The 19,055-nt window shown below is 39.7% G+C and overlaps 1 protein-coding gene across 1 annotated transcript; it reads right to left on the reverse strand.

Moving 5' to 3' along the window:
- Positions 1-731: 731 nt before the first annotated feature.
- stx18 (syntaxin 18) lies at positions 732-15,118 on the reverse strand. The gene is made up of 11 exons (XM_026916013.3): positions 14,918-15,118; positions 8,194-8,261; positions 7,599-7,714; positions 7,406-7,483; positions 4,674-4,740; positions 4,499-4,584; positions 3,960-4,042; positions 3,820-3,878; positions 2,749-2,818; positions 2,580-2,660; positions 732-1,097 (listed from the first exon to the last, which is right to left on the reverse strand). The coding sequence occupies exons 1-11, from the start codon at positions 15,083-15,085 to the stop codon at positions 1,002-1,004; spliced, it is 972 nt and encodes a 323-aa protein (XP_026771814.1). The 5' UTR covers positions 15,086-15,118; the 3' UTR covers positions 732-1,001.
- Positions 15,119-19,055: the final 3,937 nt, after the last annotated feature.

A 19,055-nucleotide genomic window follows, 5' to 3' on the forward strand; every position in this document is an offset into this window, starting at 1 on the left:
ATCCTGGTCAGGTTCGAGGTGGATCTGGATCCCGGGATCACTGAGTGTGAGGCAGGAATACACTCTGGTCCATCGCAGTCCATTGACACCATTCATTCACATTTAAGGGCAATTTAGCATAGCCAGTACACCTTCTACCATTTTTGGGTAATGGGAAAAACTGGAGAACCCAGAAGGAAACCCACACGAACAATGAGGGGAAAAATGCAAAACTCCACACAGGCAGTAATCTGACCTGAGGATCCACCTGGAACCCTGGAGCTATGACGCAGCAATGCAACCAGCTACGCCGCTGTACCACCCATCCAACAAATAACATTTAAAATATAGCTTTATTTATTACATATTTTAGCTTTTTAAGTTTCCTGGTTGGTTTTATTCTATTTTATCATTTTTTTATTTAAAAAAAAAAAAATCTGGTTGCACCATGATCCTGACCAGGATAAGACTGTGTATGTCTCTTTATGGTATTTACAGTCATTTGAATTTGAATTATTGCTATAGCAAATATAGCATCACAAGGTGAATACGCATGGTATAAAACAGTAAATAAAGTGTAGTTGAAGTCTCTATCAGCCAACCCTTACATGCAGTGTTGATCTGTAAGTTTGATTTTTGGCTAACCTGTAAGCAGACACCTTGTGCTCATTATTACTGAGAGCGATTTACAGTAAACAGCAACAGTCGGGGGAAAAAACATGAACAGACACAACTAGGACATAAATACAAAACACTGACAAAATGTTATAGTTTATTTGTAATTTTTACACTCACACTGAGAGATCAGATTATTATATATATATGAAATCTCAAAGGTGCTCTTTTGTTAATGAGCCCATTTTATAAATGGGCCAGTATAAAAGTCCTGGTGTGCACAATGCCCCACACACACACGCTTGTGTATTAAAGTTCTGAACACGTTTAGTCCGATTTAGCGTCTTAATGGTGTTACAGTCCCATCTGACATCACATCCTGGTGGGAGATGATGTATTTTCAGTTATTAGCTGTCATACCAGTCCAGGAAGAGCAGAGAGAAGGAGCACATGACCAGGAAGAAGAGGATCCAAACACGGAAACCTGCGTTATTCTTAATTGCCTGAAGGACGAAGGGGCAAATTTCATATTAATATACAATACTTCAGAATTGTAATTGGGGCTTTATGTTTATGAAAGTCTAACAAGTGTGTAAGGGTTTATATATAGTATCTTGAATTGAGAGTTTAAGGATGTGAGAAAACAGAGCAATATCCAATAAAATCAAACATTAAGGGCTGTGGAGCGATATCTTAATTATGGAAAGCATGTTCTGTGAAAACTGGTTGAAAATATGGCACTTGCAGTCTGTTACTAACAGAAATTTGCTATGTATTTGAATATGTATGTAACTGTGTGGGAATGTAGCATACTGTAGGGTCTACTAATGTGGCTAGATTTTTTTATTATGTCACATACATATAATCTTTATTCTCACAAATACTAGGTTTAGAATGAATCCTAAACTGTGTTAAGTAGCAGTTAAACTGTGTTAAGTAGCAGATGTGAAAGTGACTAGTCATTTTCTATCAAGTCCCCCACTCATAAAGTCTCAAAAATCAACCTGCTCTGCGTGCAGGGCTTTGACTCTGGTAAGCACGGAAATGTGCTTAGTTTTTTGTATGTTGTTTAACAAGTCCAAGATAACATGATGTATGCCAGATTTACTGGTCACAATAATTCCAAACGCACTAATTCATCTCTTTCTAATTTGTCACCTGTGGACTTCATTCATATAGCCGGACTGAGGTGTATAAGTTGACAGCACTTTCATATTTTGCCCGAAAAGGGCAGAAAAATGGAGATTTGAAATCATAATCAGTCAGTGATTGGCTAATGAACCCTGGAGAAGCCATTAAAAGGTTTCTCTTTTTTTTTTCTTACAAATACTGTTGTGAAGCATGCACAGTTCAGAATAAAGTGGCCATGCGATACTAAATCAGAATAATGAAATCATAATGCTTATGCATTATTTAGCTACTTTATTCATGCTCAATTTGATATTTCACACTAATCTACAATTATGCTTTTGCAATGGTAGGAATTTATCTCACACCCCCATTCTAACACTTTAATTAGAAAATTAAAAATCTCTATCCAAAAGTAGTGGAGACTGCAGCAGTAGATCCTTCTTCAAATAGTGGGCACTTTTGTTTTAGGCTGCAGAACATTTTTAAATTAATTCACAGACTCGCAATAGCAGTTACATGACCTTGACTTAGTAATTGCACAATATATTTACTAACATATCACATGCATGATTTTCTGTATTTAGATAACAATCCTAAAGACATAACTATGTAGTCCTGGTAACAAATCCGACAACAGCTTTGAGGAACGGATCAGGATCAAATCAGCAACAATCAAATCAAGTTAACTCGAGAATCCCAGTACGAAGAACGGGCCCTGTTTTCACACAGCAGGGTTCATCTAGCTACATCTACAGGGTTCAAAGTGCATTGGACAAGTAAGATGGAGTATAACTATTGTTAAGAAAACTGCTTTGTGTCTATATGCTGAGTTTGTGTGTATGAGTGTTTCTCACCTCTCGAATGTCTTCATTGCCTTCTTTAACGTTTTCTGTGGCTCCAACAACCAGCTGATGAATATTATCAATTTCTGTCTCCTACATCACACACAAAAGACACCTTAATTCTAGTACCGTACAACTCATGCACCCACACATGGATACACATACACACACACACACACACCTGCTGCAGAACTTTCTCCGAAAAAATCTCCTGCAGCCGAGAGATCTCCACCACCTTACCTTCAATCTGCCTGTAAACACATACATGTACACACAAGGATTTACTGAGTCTCAGTAAAATATATACTCTTATTCTACACATGCCTTCAATGACATTTGTTTTGGTAACAATTAAGACCTTATATAGAGTTTACCTTAATAAGTCTCTCACTGTTTAGTTTAACATAGCTATCTATTTTATTCACAGCAGGATCAGTGACTGCTCAGCTCAGGCTAGCTATACCTTTCTGAACAAAACAGGAATCTGTGTGGGTAGATTAACCTGGCTCTTGTTCAGATCCTACTCTTGCCATCCTGAGCCTTCAATCCAGATACTACTCTTGCCATCCTGAGCCTTCCATATGGACTCCTGCCATCCAGAATCTACTGCTGCCATTCTGAGTAGTCAATGCAGATCCTACTGCTGCCATCCTGAGCCTTCCTTCCAGATCCTACTGCTGCCATCCTGAGCCTTCCTTCCAGATCCTACTGATGCCATCCTGAGCCTTCCCTTCAGATCCTACTCCTGCCATCCTGAGCCTTCCTTCCAGATCATACTCCTGCAATCCTGAGCCTTCCTTCCAGATCCTACTCCTGCCATCCTGAGCCTTCAATCCAGATTCTACTCTTGCCATCCTGAGCCTTCCTTCCAGATCCTACCCCTGCCATCCTGAGCTTTCAATCCAGATACTACTCCTGCCATAATAAGTCTTCCATATGGACTGTTCAGATCCTGCTTCTACTATCCAGATCTTACTCCTGCTGTCTTGCATCTTTCACACAGTTCCAATTTCTGCCATCCTGAGCCTTCAATCCAGATCCTACTCCTGCCATCCTGAGGCTTCAATCCAGATACTACTCTTACCATCCTGAGCCTTCCATATGGATTGTCCTCCTCCCTAACCTAACTAATGTATGTAAGCCTGCTTTGAAATCATCTGTATAACAAAATGTGCTATAATGGAATATATTCAATTCTTTCATAATAAAATTACTTGGCGCTTCCGCACATTAGCATGTGTGTGTGTCTTACCTTACTTCATCCACCAGACTATTCATCTCACTCACCAGCCTCTGATTCTCCTGCTCAAACTGAACACAGATACAAACATCAATGAACAGGATGAGAGTGACATAAACTGTGTATGTGTGTGTATATATGTGCACGTATACCATCTGAATTTCCTCAGGTGAGAGCTCGTCCTCCACTCTGCTGTCCTCCCACAGATCAACACCACTATCACACGTTGGCTTCTCTACAACCATGAATATTCAAACACACATTATATATTTTAATGCTTTTATTTGGATTTATACCACAGAACTGTTGAATTCTTTATTCTGATTGGTCAGAAGGTGTTGATTAATTTTCTATAACAGCAGAAGCAGCTGTAAATAACAGATTTATATTAATGCACTTGTTCTAATACATTATCATTTCTTTAATAACAGCTAATTGACAGGGAAGCTCTTCATACTCTAAGGCTAATATTCAACAGATTTTTTTTTAAATGCAGTTTTATTCAACAAAGAAAAACATAATCGTAGACTTGGTGGAGCTCTCTCATAGGAGAAGTTTATTAATGTTTATGGAAGGAGTCTCCAGTGTCAGCGCTTTGTAACAGTCAGTAAGTTTTCCACCATGGGAAAGTCTTCTGGGCTTTAGCATCAAAAAGATGCACATTTGTTTTAAATGGATGTGTGCACCTTACCACTGCTTTCCTCTGGTACAGCTTTCTCTGTATCTTCACTCTGAGGTTTTTCCACTTTCATTTTCTGTTCTGGTTCCAGCCGAGACCTGAACACACAAGCGTGAACACACAAGGTTGCAGAATGGTCTCCCCGCCACACAGTATATACAGTAAAGCTGTCGTGAGTGTTACTCACAGTCTCTTCTTATCCACCACTCTCTTCACACGGATCGCTCTTTGCTCCGAGTACACCTTACACACACCTGCAGAAACACACAAACCCACACGCTCATACACAGGATGAAGCTGTGTAAAATGAATAGTTATTCAAAATTTAAAAAAAAAAACAAAGTCTATTACCATATATTACAATAGTAATATAATGTCAAGACTATAAATCATTCTGTAGTGTGTAGGTAAAATATTATATTATACTACATTTTAAAATAATATTGTTATTATTCTTTTTATTCATAGCATTAGTACTGAAATTGAAGGCCACAGAAATAACAGGCTTTTCTTACAGACTATTAAGCAGAGACCATGTGACTGAATACACAGACCAAAGCTTGTGAGCCACAAACGACGGCCCAAGGATAAGAAGTACGAGATATAGTACCCACAGCTGAAAGGCTCAAACAGATAGATTAAGTGCAAACCATATAAACTCCCCAAGGCTGAAAAGAAATTGTTAACCCTAGCCATTCCATAAACAAATTATATGGTGGTTCTGCTGGAGGCTGGGATGGAAGACAAGGACAGGTCCCTGACACCTGATACCTGTTATTTACACTTTCCAATTACTGCATGCCTTAGCTCATGTGTAGTCTTAGAAATACTGTAGTAGATTGTTTAAATGCTATCTTACACTGTGTTGTGGGGACCCCTGGAGGAGAGAACAAGTAAAGGAAGGGGGCAGAGGCCATGATCTCGGAGCCTAATCAAACTAGTAACACATGGACGCTCTGTAAAGTCTCTAAAAAAAACAGCTAACCAATATAAATTTGCTGAGTATTCTTTATGTAACTATGCATGCTGGATAGGCACATGAAGGGGAGGAGCCTCCTCAAATATCTTGGCAATTTCACCTTGGCAATAACTTGCCTAAAACACAAGATGTTCTTCAATAGTGTCACAAATAGCACTTTAGACTTCAGAGGACAAGGAATCCCACAGAAACCTGTGGACATAACTCTGTGCAAAGAAAGACCGCCTGGGTGAGTAATACTTGATGCTTATGGATCCGTAATAGATTAGATTAGGATTTGCTAGTAGGGTACTCTGCCATGTGCTTAAATCTCACATGAACAGGATCCAGGTGGCAACACAACACACACACCCAGAAGGTAAAATTTCCACCCGAGAGGATGAAAGCCTCTCGGCCTCTGAGAACAAGCAACGATGGAAGGCTGAAGGAAGGGACTGCAAAAAATTTGAGAACCAGCAAGGAAGAACATTAGATTGGACAATATCGGGATATACTTAGGTGCAGGAGAGGACACCTACACTGCCATGGGCCCCAACATGGCAGGGAGTGTCGGGCCAGGCTCTAGAGCAGAATGCCTATACCCACCTGAACAATCACAGGGAAGACAAAACACAGAGACTCCCCCAAACAAAAGCCAAATGGGAGAAAGCAACAAGTTTGAACTGTGTTGTGTATCCTCTCCACAAACCCAAGGGTAAGCATCAACCAACCTCTACAGTCAATGAACAACAAGGCGGAGAGGGCTTACACCCAATACATGGAAGCTAAGGCAGACTTGGTGAGGCAAGGTATCTGGAAAACAGCCTGCAGAATAACAGACGCCATTGTCAGGTCAGCCAGGCTGATGGACCTTTGGAATCACAGTGGCCCAGTACATAGTACTGGCCCTTGGGAAACACCTCTGGGTAGAAGTAGGACTAGCGACTGGGCCAAGTCTCTCCAAGACTCTACAGTAGAAAGCAGGCTCAGAAAGGAAAAGTAACAAGGTCTGATACTGACACTGATACTACCCCCAATTACCCAACAAGACTACTTGGACTTGGCGAGTCTACCAATATGAAGGGTACCTTACAACCCAGAACAATTCTACCGCCAGAGAATGCACAAAGACCCAACATGTCAAACTATGACAAATATGGGTTGGCCTCGAGGGGAAGTCCCTCATGACAAAATATCGAGAAGCCCACTAAGATGGGCAGAGACTTTTACAACTACTGCCCCACCACTATGAAAATAGTGCAAATGGGATACGAGAGATGGAGAATACTCCCCTGTGGTAGCCTCAGACTCCCACAGCTAGGTCACTTGGGAAGAGATCCAGGGACATTGGGACGAAGGAACACTACAGCAGCAAATCTTGACCAATCTTAATTAATAACCACTCAAGGTGCCCTAGATGAACCTATGGAGGAAAAATGAGTCTGTGTGGAAGTTGGGCTGACTAACGTGGGACAAGGGTTCACGAGCAGTCTCTCTGGAACTTGGGCAGGCGTGCAGACGTCAGCACAGAGTTTTTCTCCCAACTCAATGAATATTTTAACAATCAAATCCTGTGCACTGTACAGGCTAACATTGGGTCAGACAGGTTTGAGTTCAACACTGGCAATTATGGGCAGGCATGTGAGTGGGTTTGTGCCCACTAATGCATTAGTATTTCATTATATGCATTACATTTCATTTTGTGCCAGAAACAGAGGAGCACGTTATGTTGGAATGACACAAATATAGTATAGTATAGTACAAACTTAGCAGGTTGTTGGAATGTGTTAAAAGCCTACGATTACTCTGCGCTGAAAAAGTTGAAAAGCTCTAAGCGGATGGTGAGGATGCTAAAATAATAATGTATGCAGTAGGTGGCAGTAATGCTCCTAAAGAGTAAGCTGCCATTAAAACAAAGAAGAAGAAGAAGAAGAAAATCTGCTCTGTGTCTATGTTTGTACCTTTAAGGTAGACTTCTATCAGGTCCAGCACAGCCCCACGATGCTCCTTCATCTGAGCAGAGATCACCGTCTTCTCTGCTATAAACACACAAACACACACACACAAAAGACCCCTTTCAATATAAAATAGATATTTACGATTTGAAATGACAAATTAGTGCACTGGCATGTGTGTCTGTGTGTACATGTTTACCTTCAGTTCTCAGCTGTCTGATGGCATCCGAACACGTTCTCATGAAGATCTGAGCATCCTGATCTATCTGGTCTCTCTCACAGTCTGTCATACGAGTCACATCTGAGGAGAGTAAACTACTCACACACACACACACACACACTTTTGTCAATTCTAAATTCCAGACTATGTTGATGCATAGTGTTTTTATCCACACTTCTATTTCACACTTCTGTCTCACTGTGCAGACCCATTTGGTGGCGCCATTCCTGCCATTCCTCTTTGATGCAAGTTCATTTGGGGGAGGAGGGTGGGTATGTTATGAGGAGATTTTCAAGGACTTTAGTGTGCAAAATACACACCAGCCTCAAAGTGCTTGTGTGTTAAATAACTTAATAGGGCACCTAATCGCTAGGGATCATAACTGCTTGAATAATACAATTAACGGGGGGGATGAGGGGGTTAGGGGGAGACAGGGGTGGCATTTGATTGCCTGCGCTGTGTTTCTGATAGCTCTGATGGCGACTTGTGCTGTGTATTTTCAGAAGACGTGCTCTTGAGGAATAACAAATCAGTTACAGGAAGTTCACACCTGCACCTCAAATTTCAGGCTCACCTGCCAGCGTTCACATAGTCCTTTCTGTGCTGCAACAGGAAATCCTTTAGCTTGGTGATGTTGGAGATCTGAAGACAGAGAAAAGGAATGATTAAGTGTTACACTTGAACAAGCCAGTGTTTTAACTTTAAGACTCGATTTTTTTTGTGCTGATAAGGAAAAAAAGCCGCTAACGCAACGCACACACTGTACATACAATGCTCTAGCTCAAATCAGCTATCTAACTAACCTAGTATTCTGTCTAGATTAGATTTATTATTATCAGTAATATAGATGAAATGAATTTGGTTTAACTCTAAAGATGAGGAGGTTGTTTGTCTTCACTGTAGTTTTGCAGGCAGAAAATCTGCATGCAGTCACAGTTAAAGTGTGACGTCACATCGCATACCGTTGAATGTCCCAGTTTAGTCAAGTTGTTATTGGTACTTATATTGCAACATTGGAGCGATGGCAATGAAAATTTTCGATTCATTGCTATTAAGTGTCCCACAACAAGCAGGAAAAACAATGAAGGTGAAATAAGAGTCTGACACTGTTATATGAAAAGATGAAATTGTGATGTAAATCATAGAAAAAAAATCACACAACTGATTCTCCACCCTTGCATAGTGTGCAGTGAAGGTTTATTCAGCTTCCACTGTTGCACACTCACTCACACAAACACACACAAACTCACTCACACAAACACACACACACACACAGATCTATGTTCAGTGAGACCCAGTTTGACAGCTGACAGCAGGATTATTTACAGAGCTCAGCGTGTCAGTGTTTAACAGCCGTAATCACACCGTTTACTGAATTACGGCACCACCTCGATGACTCCAATTACACACTAACACTGAGACTGTGTGTGTGTGTGTGTGTGTGTGTGTGCGTGCGTGCGTGTGTGTGCGTGCGTGTGTCACTCTATATGTCAGCATTCTTAAGGCTTTAAGGTATGTTCTTACAATATCACATTCTCTAACACCTCTAACTAACAATTTTTACAGATTACAGATTCACAATATGGACAAAAAAAATACTGCAATTATATTACACACATTGCAATTGCTACATTTCTCACAACATAGTAAAACAAGCCGCTGAACCTGTGTGACTGTTCAAAGATATATGTTCAACCTATATTCATTTTTTTTTAATAATGCCAATGTCGTCACTTACTTCATTATCTCCATGTCCAATATTGTGATAACGTTTAATAAGTGATATATTATGCAGCTCTGTTAAAGTTTATCACTGAATACAATAATTGTTTACCACACCGCTGCTGAATTCTCAATTCTGATTGGTCTGATTGCTGAAGTACAGTGGATATGAAATACACACCCCTGTTAATAATTGTGGGTTTTTTGTGGTGTAAAAAAAATTTAAACCAGTAATGTGATATAGCATTCAACACAAATGAAGTGACAAAAAAATTTTAGGGGGAAAAAAAATAAAATAAATTTACAGTTACCTGGTTGCATAAGTGTGCACCCCTTAACTAATACTTTGTTAAAGCACCTTTTGCTTGTAATACAGCATTCACTCTTTTAGAGAAAGAGTCAACCAACTCAACACATCTTGATTAGGCAATTTTATTCCACTCTTCCTTGCAAAAAAAGGCTCCAGATCTATCAGATTGCGAGGGGATCCTCTGTGCAAGTCAGTCCACAGGTTTTTTTGATCAGATTTAGATCTGGACTCTGACTGGGCCTTTCTAAAATGTAGTTCTCTTTCTTCTGAAGCCAATCCTTTGTTGACTTGGATTTGTGCTTTAAGTCATTATTGTACTGGAAGGTGAAATCTTTCATCTTCAGCTGTTTAGCAGTTCTAGCTGAAGAGAAGCAGTGTCATACCATGATGCTGCCACCACCATGCTTCACCACGGGTATGGTGATCTTTGGGTGATAAGATGACTTGTCTTTGCACCAATATATGAATTATGTTTAAAAAAAAAAGTTCAGCTATGTCTCATCAGACCATACCACATTTTGCCACATGGTTTGGAGTAAATCAAGCAAACCTGGATGTTCTTTTTTTTTTTTTTGTGAGAAAGGGCTTTTTTCTAGCCAGCATACCTCATAGCCTAGACATGTGAAGAATATAAGATATTGCTGTCACATGCTGCGAGGGAGCAACACTTGCCAGATCTTCCTGCAGTTCATTTAATGTTCCTGTAGGTCTCTTGGCAGTCTCCCTGATCAGTTTTCTTCTTGTTCTTTAATATTGTTGGTTGTCATTTCACACTAAAGGTGGAAAAAGTTCTGACATGATTTCTTTTGGGGGTTTTTTTTGGACTAAAACCTTCTATTTAACAGGTGTGTGTAGATCTTTTATATACACGGTATATAAAAGGTCAATAGGTTTTGCACCTGGACAACTGTAACTGAGAATATAATAATAGGAGTTTTTGTCAAAAAAAGGAGGAGACAATGGAAAGATGTTAGGGAAGAAGGAACAAGAAGGAACAGCGGAACAAGGGTGTGAGACAGCAAGCTAAGAAAGGCAGCAAAAAGGAAAAGAGCAAGGGAATGAGGGAATAAGAAGGCAAAGACGAAAGGCAGACAGAGAGGGTAAGGAGGCAGAAAGGAAAGGAGGTAGAGACTTAAAAACACAGACTCAGAAAATGGTTGTGTGTTAAATAACTAAACATGGGGTCTAATCGCTAGGGGCTCTAACTGCTTCAATAACACAATTAGAGAGAATAATCTTAGTGTTAATTGTGCGCACAGACACACAGGATTAAAAAAAACAATATTAAATGTTCATATTACAATAATTGCCTTTTTCATCACAGCTTATGATGGGGAGTCATGGGATTTTAATCCTGTGACAGCACCCCATGTTTCCCACAATCTCAGTGAACAATATTATGGGATTGCATTCTGTGAAAAGACCACATTTCTTCACATTTGTCCAAAATAAGATACACACTTGTCTTTATGTTTCCTTCTGAATGTGACAGATTTGAGCTCTCCCCACATTGGCAGCCTCGTCCTGAATGGAAGGGAGAGTGAGGGCATTTCATAACATCCACAAGAAGAATACTGTGTGTGTCACATACAGCAACATGTCATACAAACCATTTACTAGCTCTTTTAGTACTGTCTAAACTTATAGAACAATCCTGACAGAAAAGTGCATCTCTCTCTCTCTCTCTCTCTCACACACACACACACACACACACACACACACACACTTGTCTTACCGTCCTAATGAGGACTTTTCATAATTATTAATACAAGTAATTAATGCTATGCTACACCCAAATCTAACCCTAACATTAACCTCAGTAACCAAAAAAAACTTTTCTGGCTTTTAGTTGTTTCTTTTTAATTAAAAAATAAAAAGCAGTTTTCCTGTAAATCAACTAAATGTCTCCACAAGGTCAAAACTGTTAATCTTGTGGGGACATTTGGTTGACAAAAACATGCCCACACACACAAACACACAGAGTGTGGCAGCTCAGACTCGTGGGCGTCTTGTCCCCTGTGTCTGTGTGTGTGTGTGTGTGTGTGTGTGTGTCTGATTCCCACAGCTCAGCGTGAGGTCATAGGGATCAATTGCACCAGTAATTTAAGTCTCTAAAGAGCAAAGTAATACTAAACAGACTGTGTGTGTGTGTGTGTGCGCGTGTGTGTGTGTGTGTGTGTGTGTGTGTGTGTTGGGGGGCCGAAGGAGACAGTCTGCCTGGCTGCATTTAATCTCATCATCAGGGACCCCCACTTTACCTCTCGGCCTCTCTCTCTCTCACACTCACACACACACACACACACACACACACACAAGATTTTATCTTTACATGAAAAACAAATGTGCTGAAACAATTTTGCTTGACAGACAGGAGGTTTTACACACAAACACACAGCCTCTCTCTGTTTCTGTCTCTCTCTCAATTCAAATTTAGTGATTTAGTTATTAGCTTATTTACTACAGAATCTCTTTGTGTCTCTCTGTCTGTATTTTTTCCTCCACTTGTTTCTATACAACTGTGTCTCTCTGTCTGTCTTTCCCCAACTGTCTCCCTCTCTGTCTCTCTCCAGATGTCTCAGAAACAGAAGGCAGATGCCCCCGATGCCTTGCTGCCTATGCTGTCTCATTAATCCGCTGTCCCAGAAGGCAGTGTTGTGATAGCGTTGAGCAGTGACGGGAGAGTTACAATCAAAAAAATAAATAAATATATATATCACGACAATGAAACTATTAGGGTTGCTGATGGCATAATATGAATGACCACTTCTCTCTCTCACACACGCACACACACACACACACACACACACCCCCACACACCCCCACACACTCGTCAAGGCAGACTGATCGGCAACTGCATTCGTGATATCACTAATGTCGCGTCTCCTCTGAATACCAAACATGTTAAACACTGGCTTGAATGGTTTCATTCAATCCAAACAAAAAAATTTATGGCTCCGTCATCTGTCATTCTGCGGAATTTGTACCTTGACTGCACAATGTGTGCATAGTCTATCTACATCTACTTTCTCCTCCAAAGGCATTTTAGAGGGAAAAAAAAAAAAAAGATGACAGAGTAAATAATCCACTTCATTCAGGTTCAATACACTAACGACTAGGGTTTCACGATACCACAATTCTGACTTTGATACCAAACCTTTAGTATCACGAGGTTTGATATTACTATGATACTATTTTCAAAAATGATGCTTTACAAGTTTCCAGCTCTTTATCTGTTTATTGCACTGGTTAGATATACAACTGAACATTTCTAGGAGGAAAAAATTACAACTTAAAATTATTCATTTAATTATGTAATTCAACCATTCATACTTTTGTCCACCCCATCAGTGTCTCCCAGAGTCTCGCTTTCTCCAAGTCAAGTCAAGTGGCTTTTATTGTCATTTACCATAAACAGCTAGTTAGTACACAGTGAAACGAAACAACGTTCCTCCAGGACCATGGTGCTATGTAATACAACACAGAACTACAGGAGCCTACATATATTTACATAAAGTGCATGTGCAGACGTGTAAACAGAACAAGACAGTACAAAACTACCAAAACAAGACAATGGGCACAGTAAGAGACAGTGCAGCACCAACACGTACACAGTTCTGGTATAAAGTGAATCAGATGACACTAGTGCAAAAGAATAACAATATAAGTTGCTGTAAATGTAAATATAAGGAGTAGCAGCCAGGTAGACAGTAGCAGAAATTGAATACGGAGATGTTTTAAGATTGCAAGGAGGATGGGGTGATGTTCAGTTGTGTGTGTGTGTGTGTTTTCAGTCCAGTTTCTGTCCACCTGACACTCTCTCTACATGAATCTCCATCTCTCTGTCTCCTTTCTCAATCTGTCTCCATTTAACTCCTTCTTTTTCCTCTGTCTGATTCTCTCTTTCCACCTGTCTCTGTCTCTATCTCTCTCTCTCTCTGTGTGTAATTTATTAGCCTGTTCTTTAAACACAGAAGAAATGAGAAAGGAAGAAAATAAAAGAAAGAAATAACACATGCGACTCATTATGTGTCCGTGGAAGTCCCCTGGTGCGATTTATATCATGGTATAGAATAAAACTATAACAAAACAAAAAGCAGTCATACAAAAGCACACATTGTGGAATATAAATTGAAATAAAATTCAGAGCATATATAGAAAGTGTGTGATTTTGTACAGTTTAATTGGAAAACACTAATGACAATAATAACACATGCACTTAGTTAGTGTACTGGAACACACACTAAAGGTGTTTTCTCATTCATGAAGTGGTATCTCATTTATGATTCAGCATTATTTGTGCATTATTTGTGCAAATGAACTCAGAACCTTCTCAAATGTCCCACAAGCAAACCGTCCACCTCTAGAGACACTCAGTTCATAGAGCGCAGATCATTTGGGGGTCACGTTTTGGGAAAACAAAGTGGTCCCTGTCTGCATCATGTCTTGTTAAATGGTTAAACAGCGTGTAGTCTATATGCAGGTGCGGTTTCCTGTCACCTTGCAGATGAAAACCAAATGGGAAAAAATGACTGTAATGGCTGTCCGTGGGGGCGTTTTGTCCAACAATACAGTAAGCAGTGCTGGGTTGGAGCAGGACAGATTATTCCAGGCTAGAAATTATGCTTGTGAGCCTAGTAAGGTAGTTCAGCATCAGTAATAATAATAATAAGAAGAAGAAGAAGAAGAGTTTCTGTACATTAATATTTTAATATCTGTCATGTATGCATGTATTTCGTCTTTGCCAACTATTTACATGTGAGTCAAAAGCAGATCTACGGCATGAAGCATGAGACCTTCATCCCTGTGCAACAAAATCCCTTCTCCTGGTTCCTTTCTTTTTTCCAGGATGCTTTTATTATTTCAGTTCAATTCTGCTTTTTTTAATCATTTGAATGCTATTAGCTACATTCATTATGTAGGGTTTGAGGTTTAAAGAAGCTGTGGTGTGGACATCAAGTGGTGTGTGAGCTCACAACTGGGAAATGCTCCATTTTAGAGCTAGTGTCCTTGCAAATGCACTTTAACATGACTGTGTGTTTCATTTAAGAGCTATGAAAGATGAAAACACCTTTAGAAGTCACACTTAGCTCATGTTTTTGCGTGTAGTACTAAACGTCAAGCAAGCAAACACAAATAAACAACAATAAAAGGCATAAATAAAGAGAAGCACTGTCATGCTGTCATTATTTCAGACCAGGGTTAATGCTGTTCTGGCTTCCTCCAGCAAGGCTAAGCTAGTTAGCATTTAGCACAACAAACTCCTCACCACTTCCTTGGCTTTGCTGGAGAAGCTGTTTTTTGGTCTGTTTCTCCGCACGAGCTCATCCTTTGCACTCTCTGGTCCCACACCGATCGCCTTGTTGCGCGTCTTCACCGTTTTCACGCTCGCCTTGAACAGTAGAGTGATATCCACCGCCATTACTGCTCCACACATCAACACAGACACGTCATCCGCGCCGACACGTCGCTGCGCTTACGTCATACTGCTGCGACAAGCAGGCAGCTCTGCGCTGATAATAGACCGGGCTAAAGAATAAGGTAAGCAAAAGAATTGCGGAAACTAAAGATATAATAATAATTAACACATAATTCATTATTTTTTATTGTTGTAGATGACATTATAAAGCCGCAGTGAGTACAACAGATATATGGATATGTTTCCTAAATGCAATGTCAACAAGCGGCCACTAGAGGTCGCATTTCAACCCTGTCTTTACCCTCGTTGAGGCCCCTTAAAAAGCCACAGCAATTAAAATGGAACAAAAACTGAAACTTTATCTCTTATTTTGATTATGTCTATACTATTTCTTTACCAGACAATGTCCCAAAAAAAAGGTTGAGCTAGTGTTAGTCTTAAAGGAAAGCTCCACACATCAAATACGTTTATTTATTTATGACTACATCCGTAAAGTGCTTAGTGATCTCAGTGCTAATTTGTTAGCTGATGCTGCATTGTCTTTATTCTTGTGAGAAGTTAGAGATTGTGTCCCGTCGTGACGTCACAGGGGGATGTTGTTAGCACAGAGAGAATAGCATTTAATCATTTCAAACAAGCGTAACAGTCAAGTCCAAGAGCTACTTTTCTCACTCGCCATTTTCAGTGTCAAATTGCTGAGAAATCTGATGTAGAAATAGTGGAGAAAGTAAAGGTTGGGCTTGAAGTTCCAGAATGCAATGCAGCTATACAACACTAGCAGCTAGTTAGCGAGCTACGAGATGCCAAGCACAATGGCGTTGATGATTGATTAGCATGAAATTTGAAGCTTTGGTAGCTGATCTGGTCAAGAAGAAATCTATGGCAGTTGAACAGCATTGTGGGTAATTAAGCCAACTGCTAGCTAATGTGAAAATAGACCAACATGTTGATGAAAGAAGTTTAATCCCAAAAAAGTAGACTCAGAATTTCATTACAAAATAGTTTTTCTTTTAAGTTTTGTCAAAGGACACAAACAATTAGCTATCGAGGTTGAGGTAAAATCCCTTACTTTGGATTTTCAGTACTCAAGTACTTGCTCATTTTCTCTTGATTTAAAATAATGATACTCTAGTAATAACTCATCCATCAATCCATCCATTTTCTGTACTGCTTATCCTACACAGGGTTGCTTTGGCCTGGAGCCTATCACAGGGGCTCGGGGCACAAGACAGGGGACACCCTGGACGGGGTGCCAATCTATCACAGGTCACAATCGCACACACACTCGCTACGGACAATTTAGAGATGCCAATCAGCCTATAACGCATGTCTTTGGACTAGGGGAGGAAACCGGAGGACCCGGAGGAAACCCCTAAAGCACAGGGATAGCATGCAAAATCCACGCACGCAGGGCGAAGGCAGGATTCGAACCCACAACCCCATAGATGCGAAGCAACTGTGCTAATCACGAAGCCACCGTGCCCCCTGAGTAATAATTCACTTGAGTAAAAATGAAAGTAGTGATCAAGAAAATTAAAAGTAAGAGTAAACAAGTCGTCTTGTGAAAAAAAAGTTCTTACGTAATTCCTTTACAAATGACTTTTATTTGCGTCTACAATTCACTCAACAAATCCAAAAACGTTCTATTTCTAAGGAATGCATTTTTGAGAAATTACATTAACTAACCAAGTGAGCTATGCTGAACTGAACACCATCTCAATTATCAATAGCATATATATATATATCACAGGGGCTCGGGGCACAAGACAGGGGACACCCTGGACGGGGTGTTTTTAAGGCTTAATTACCCACAATGCTGTTCAACTGCCATAGATTTCTTCTTGACCAGATCAGCTACTAAAGCTTCAAATTTCACGCTAATCAATCATCAACGCCATTGTGCTTGGCATCTCGTAGCTCGCTAACTAGCTGCTAGTGTTGTATAGCTGCATTGCATTCTGGAACTTCAAGCCCAACCTTTACTTTCTCCATATATATATATATATATATATATATATATATATATATATATATTACACTTCTGTTGGTGGCATGTTATGTCTAGTGGATACCATTAAGGACCAATATTGGTAATGGTTTTAATGGTTAGCTGATGGTTTTTAATGGTATCTATAGTGGAAACCATTAGAATTTCTGTGATGGTTTCCATTGGTATCCAAGTAACATCTTAAGTTTAATCCAGAGCTTTCATACTGCAAAACACCAAAAGATCTGGTTAGCTAGTCTAGCTAGTCACGCCGCTAGCTAATGGCTTGCCTGTACATGTTTCCATAGCTGTGAAATGCTGATTTGTCCACTGGGTTTGGATGGCTGTTTCCTTTGAAGCGTTTAAAACTGAAGAAACCTGATTGGGCCAGGTATGTGTATCTGTCTTCACTGTCTCAGACATTGCTGCTTCACACTAAGCATTTGGCGCATGTAGACTTTCAGCAGGAAATGGTTTTGTTTTTATTCTGCCTTGAATTATTGAATTATTTCAGATGTGCACATACTGTCTTTTAATTGTCTTTCCAGGATTCAGTGCATTATTATGTATATTATTTTCTCTGTAAGGTATAAAAATATAAAAAGAGCATGAACCAGGTACTCAAGTAGCATAACAAGAGTACATTTCATTACTTTTCAAAGAATTATGACCAATGGGGCATGATAACAGGTCGCTGGAGTTCCTCTTAATTTGCTCCTGTGTAGAGGAGACAGTATACAATCTGTACACCACACACACACACACACACACACACACACACACACACACACACTGTGTCTCTCAGTCTCTAGTGAATTCTGAAAGGCCTGTTTAACAAGGTACTGTCACAGACCGTGTGTTTATGTTTACACACACACACACACACACACACACTTAACATGCCGTTGAAATGGAGTTGGAGCAGATCAGATTTCACTGATAAACCATCAATACACTCATTCAGGCCTCACACACAAATACACACATGACAAGGGTTTCTGCTTCTACCTCAGAGCAGGCCTGTCCATAATCTAATCAAACACCGTGTGTGTGTGCGTGCGTGTGTGTGCGTGTGTGTGCCTGTGTTAATGAAGTGTACCTGAAGTGTTTTTTAAAAGTTTGCTGCCTCATTAGCGTGTCACGGCAGTGAGTAGAAAAACATTTACACAGCCACCCACTAAGTCAGCACACGTACACACACACACACACACACACACAGGCTGTTGTTACAATAATTAGGCTAAATCCAGCAGGTTGACTTTTGGACACAAGTGTGTTAGCGTTAGCATTAGTGTGAATTAGCACGGCGCTGTTTCAAAGTCGGCTGAACATCTGACACAACGTCAAATAATGTGTTCTTTTATAATCCGGATCAGCTGATGAAGAGGTCTTGTTAGAACAGATTCTGTGTGTTGTAGTACTTGGAATGACCTAGAAAGAATGCTAACTATTATTATTATTCTTCATTTGTTTTTAAATTATTTTACAAGATCAGTATTACTATTATTTTAAATATTATTATTAAATAGTAGTATTAAATATTAAATTAAATATGTTGTTTATTAAATATGTTATTTATTAATAACATATTACTATACATCATTACTATTTTATATATAACTACACCCATAACTACACATGAATATACATCCCTGCTTACATGTTTTCACATCCATACCCAAAAAAGGGAAATGTGTCCTTGTGTGTGTGTGTGTGTGTGTTTGTAAGGAGAGGACTAGAATTTGAGTCTCATTGCTCTCTCTCATTAAATCGGAGTCTGTTTCTAGTCTAAAATTTCCTTAAAACTCACATACACTTCAGTAAGAACAAAAGAATCAGCTATTATTTCTTTATACCATTCTCAAATCTGATTGGTCAGAAGGTGTTGATGATTTTTTTTTAACCGCAGTTGTTATAGTATAGTAGTTCTGGCTGTAAGGCAGATCACAGGTTTATATTAATGCCTTATCGTTTCTATAGTAACAGCTCATTCACAGGGAT

Source organism: Pangasianodon hypophthalmus, chromosome 13 (assembly GCF_027358585.1).
Source record: "Pangasianodon hypophthalmus isolate fPanHyp1 chromosome 13, fPanHyp1.pri, whole genome shotgun sequence".
In the NCBI taxonomy this organism is placed as follows: Eukaryota; Metazoa; Chordata; class Actinopteri; order Siluriformes; family Pangasiidae; genus Pangasianodon; species Pangasianodon hypophthalmus.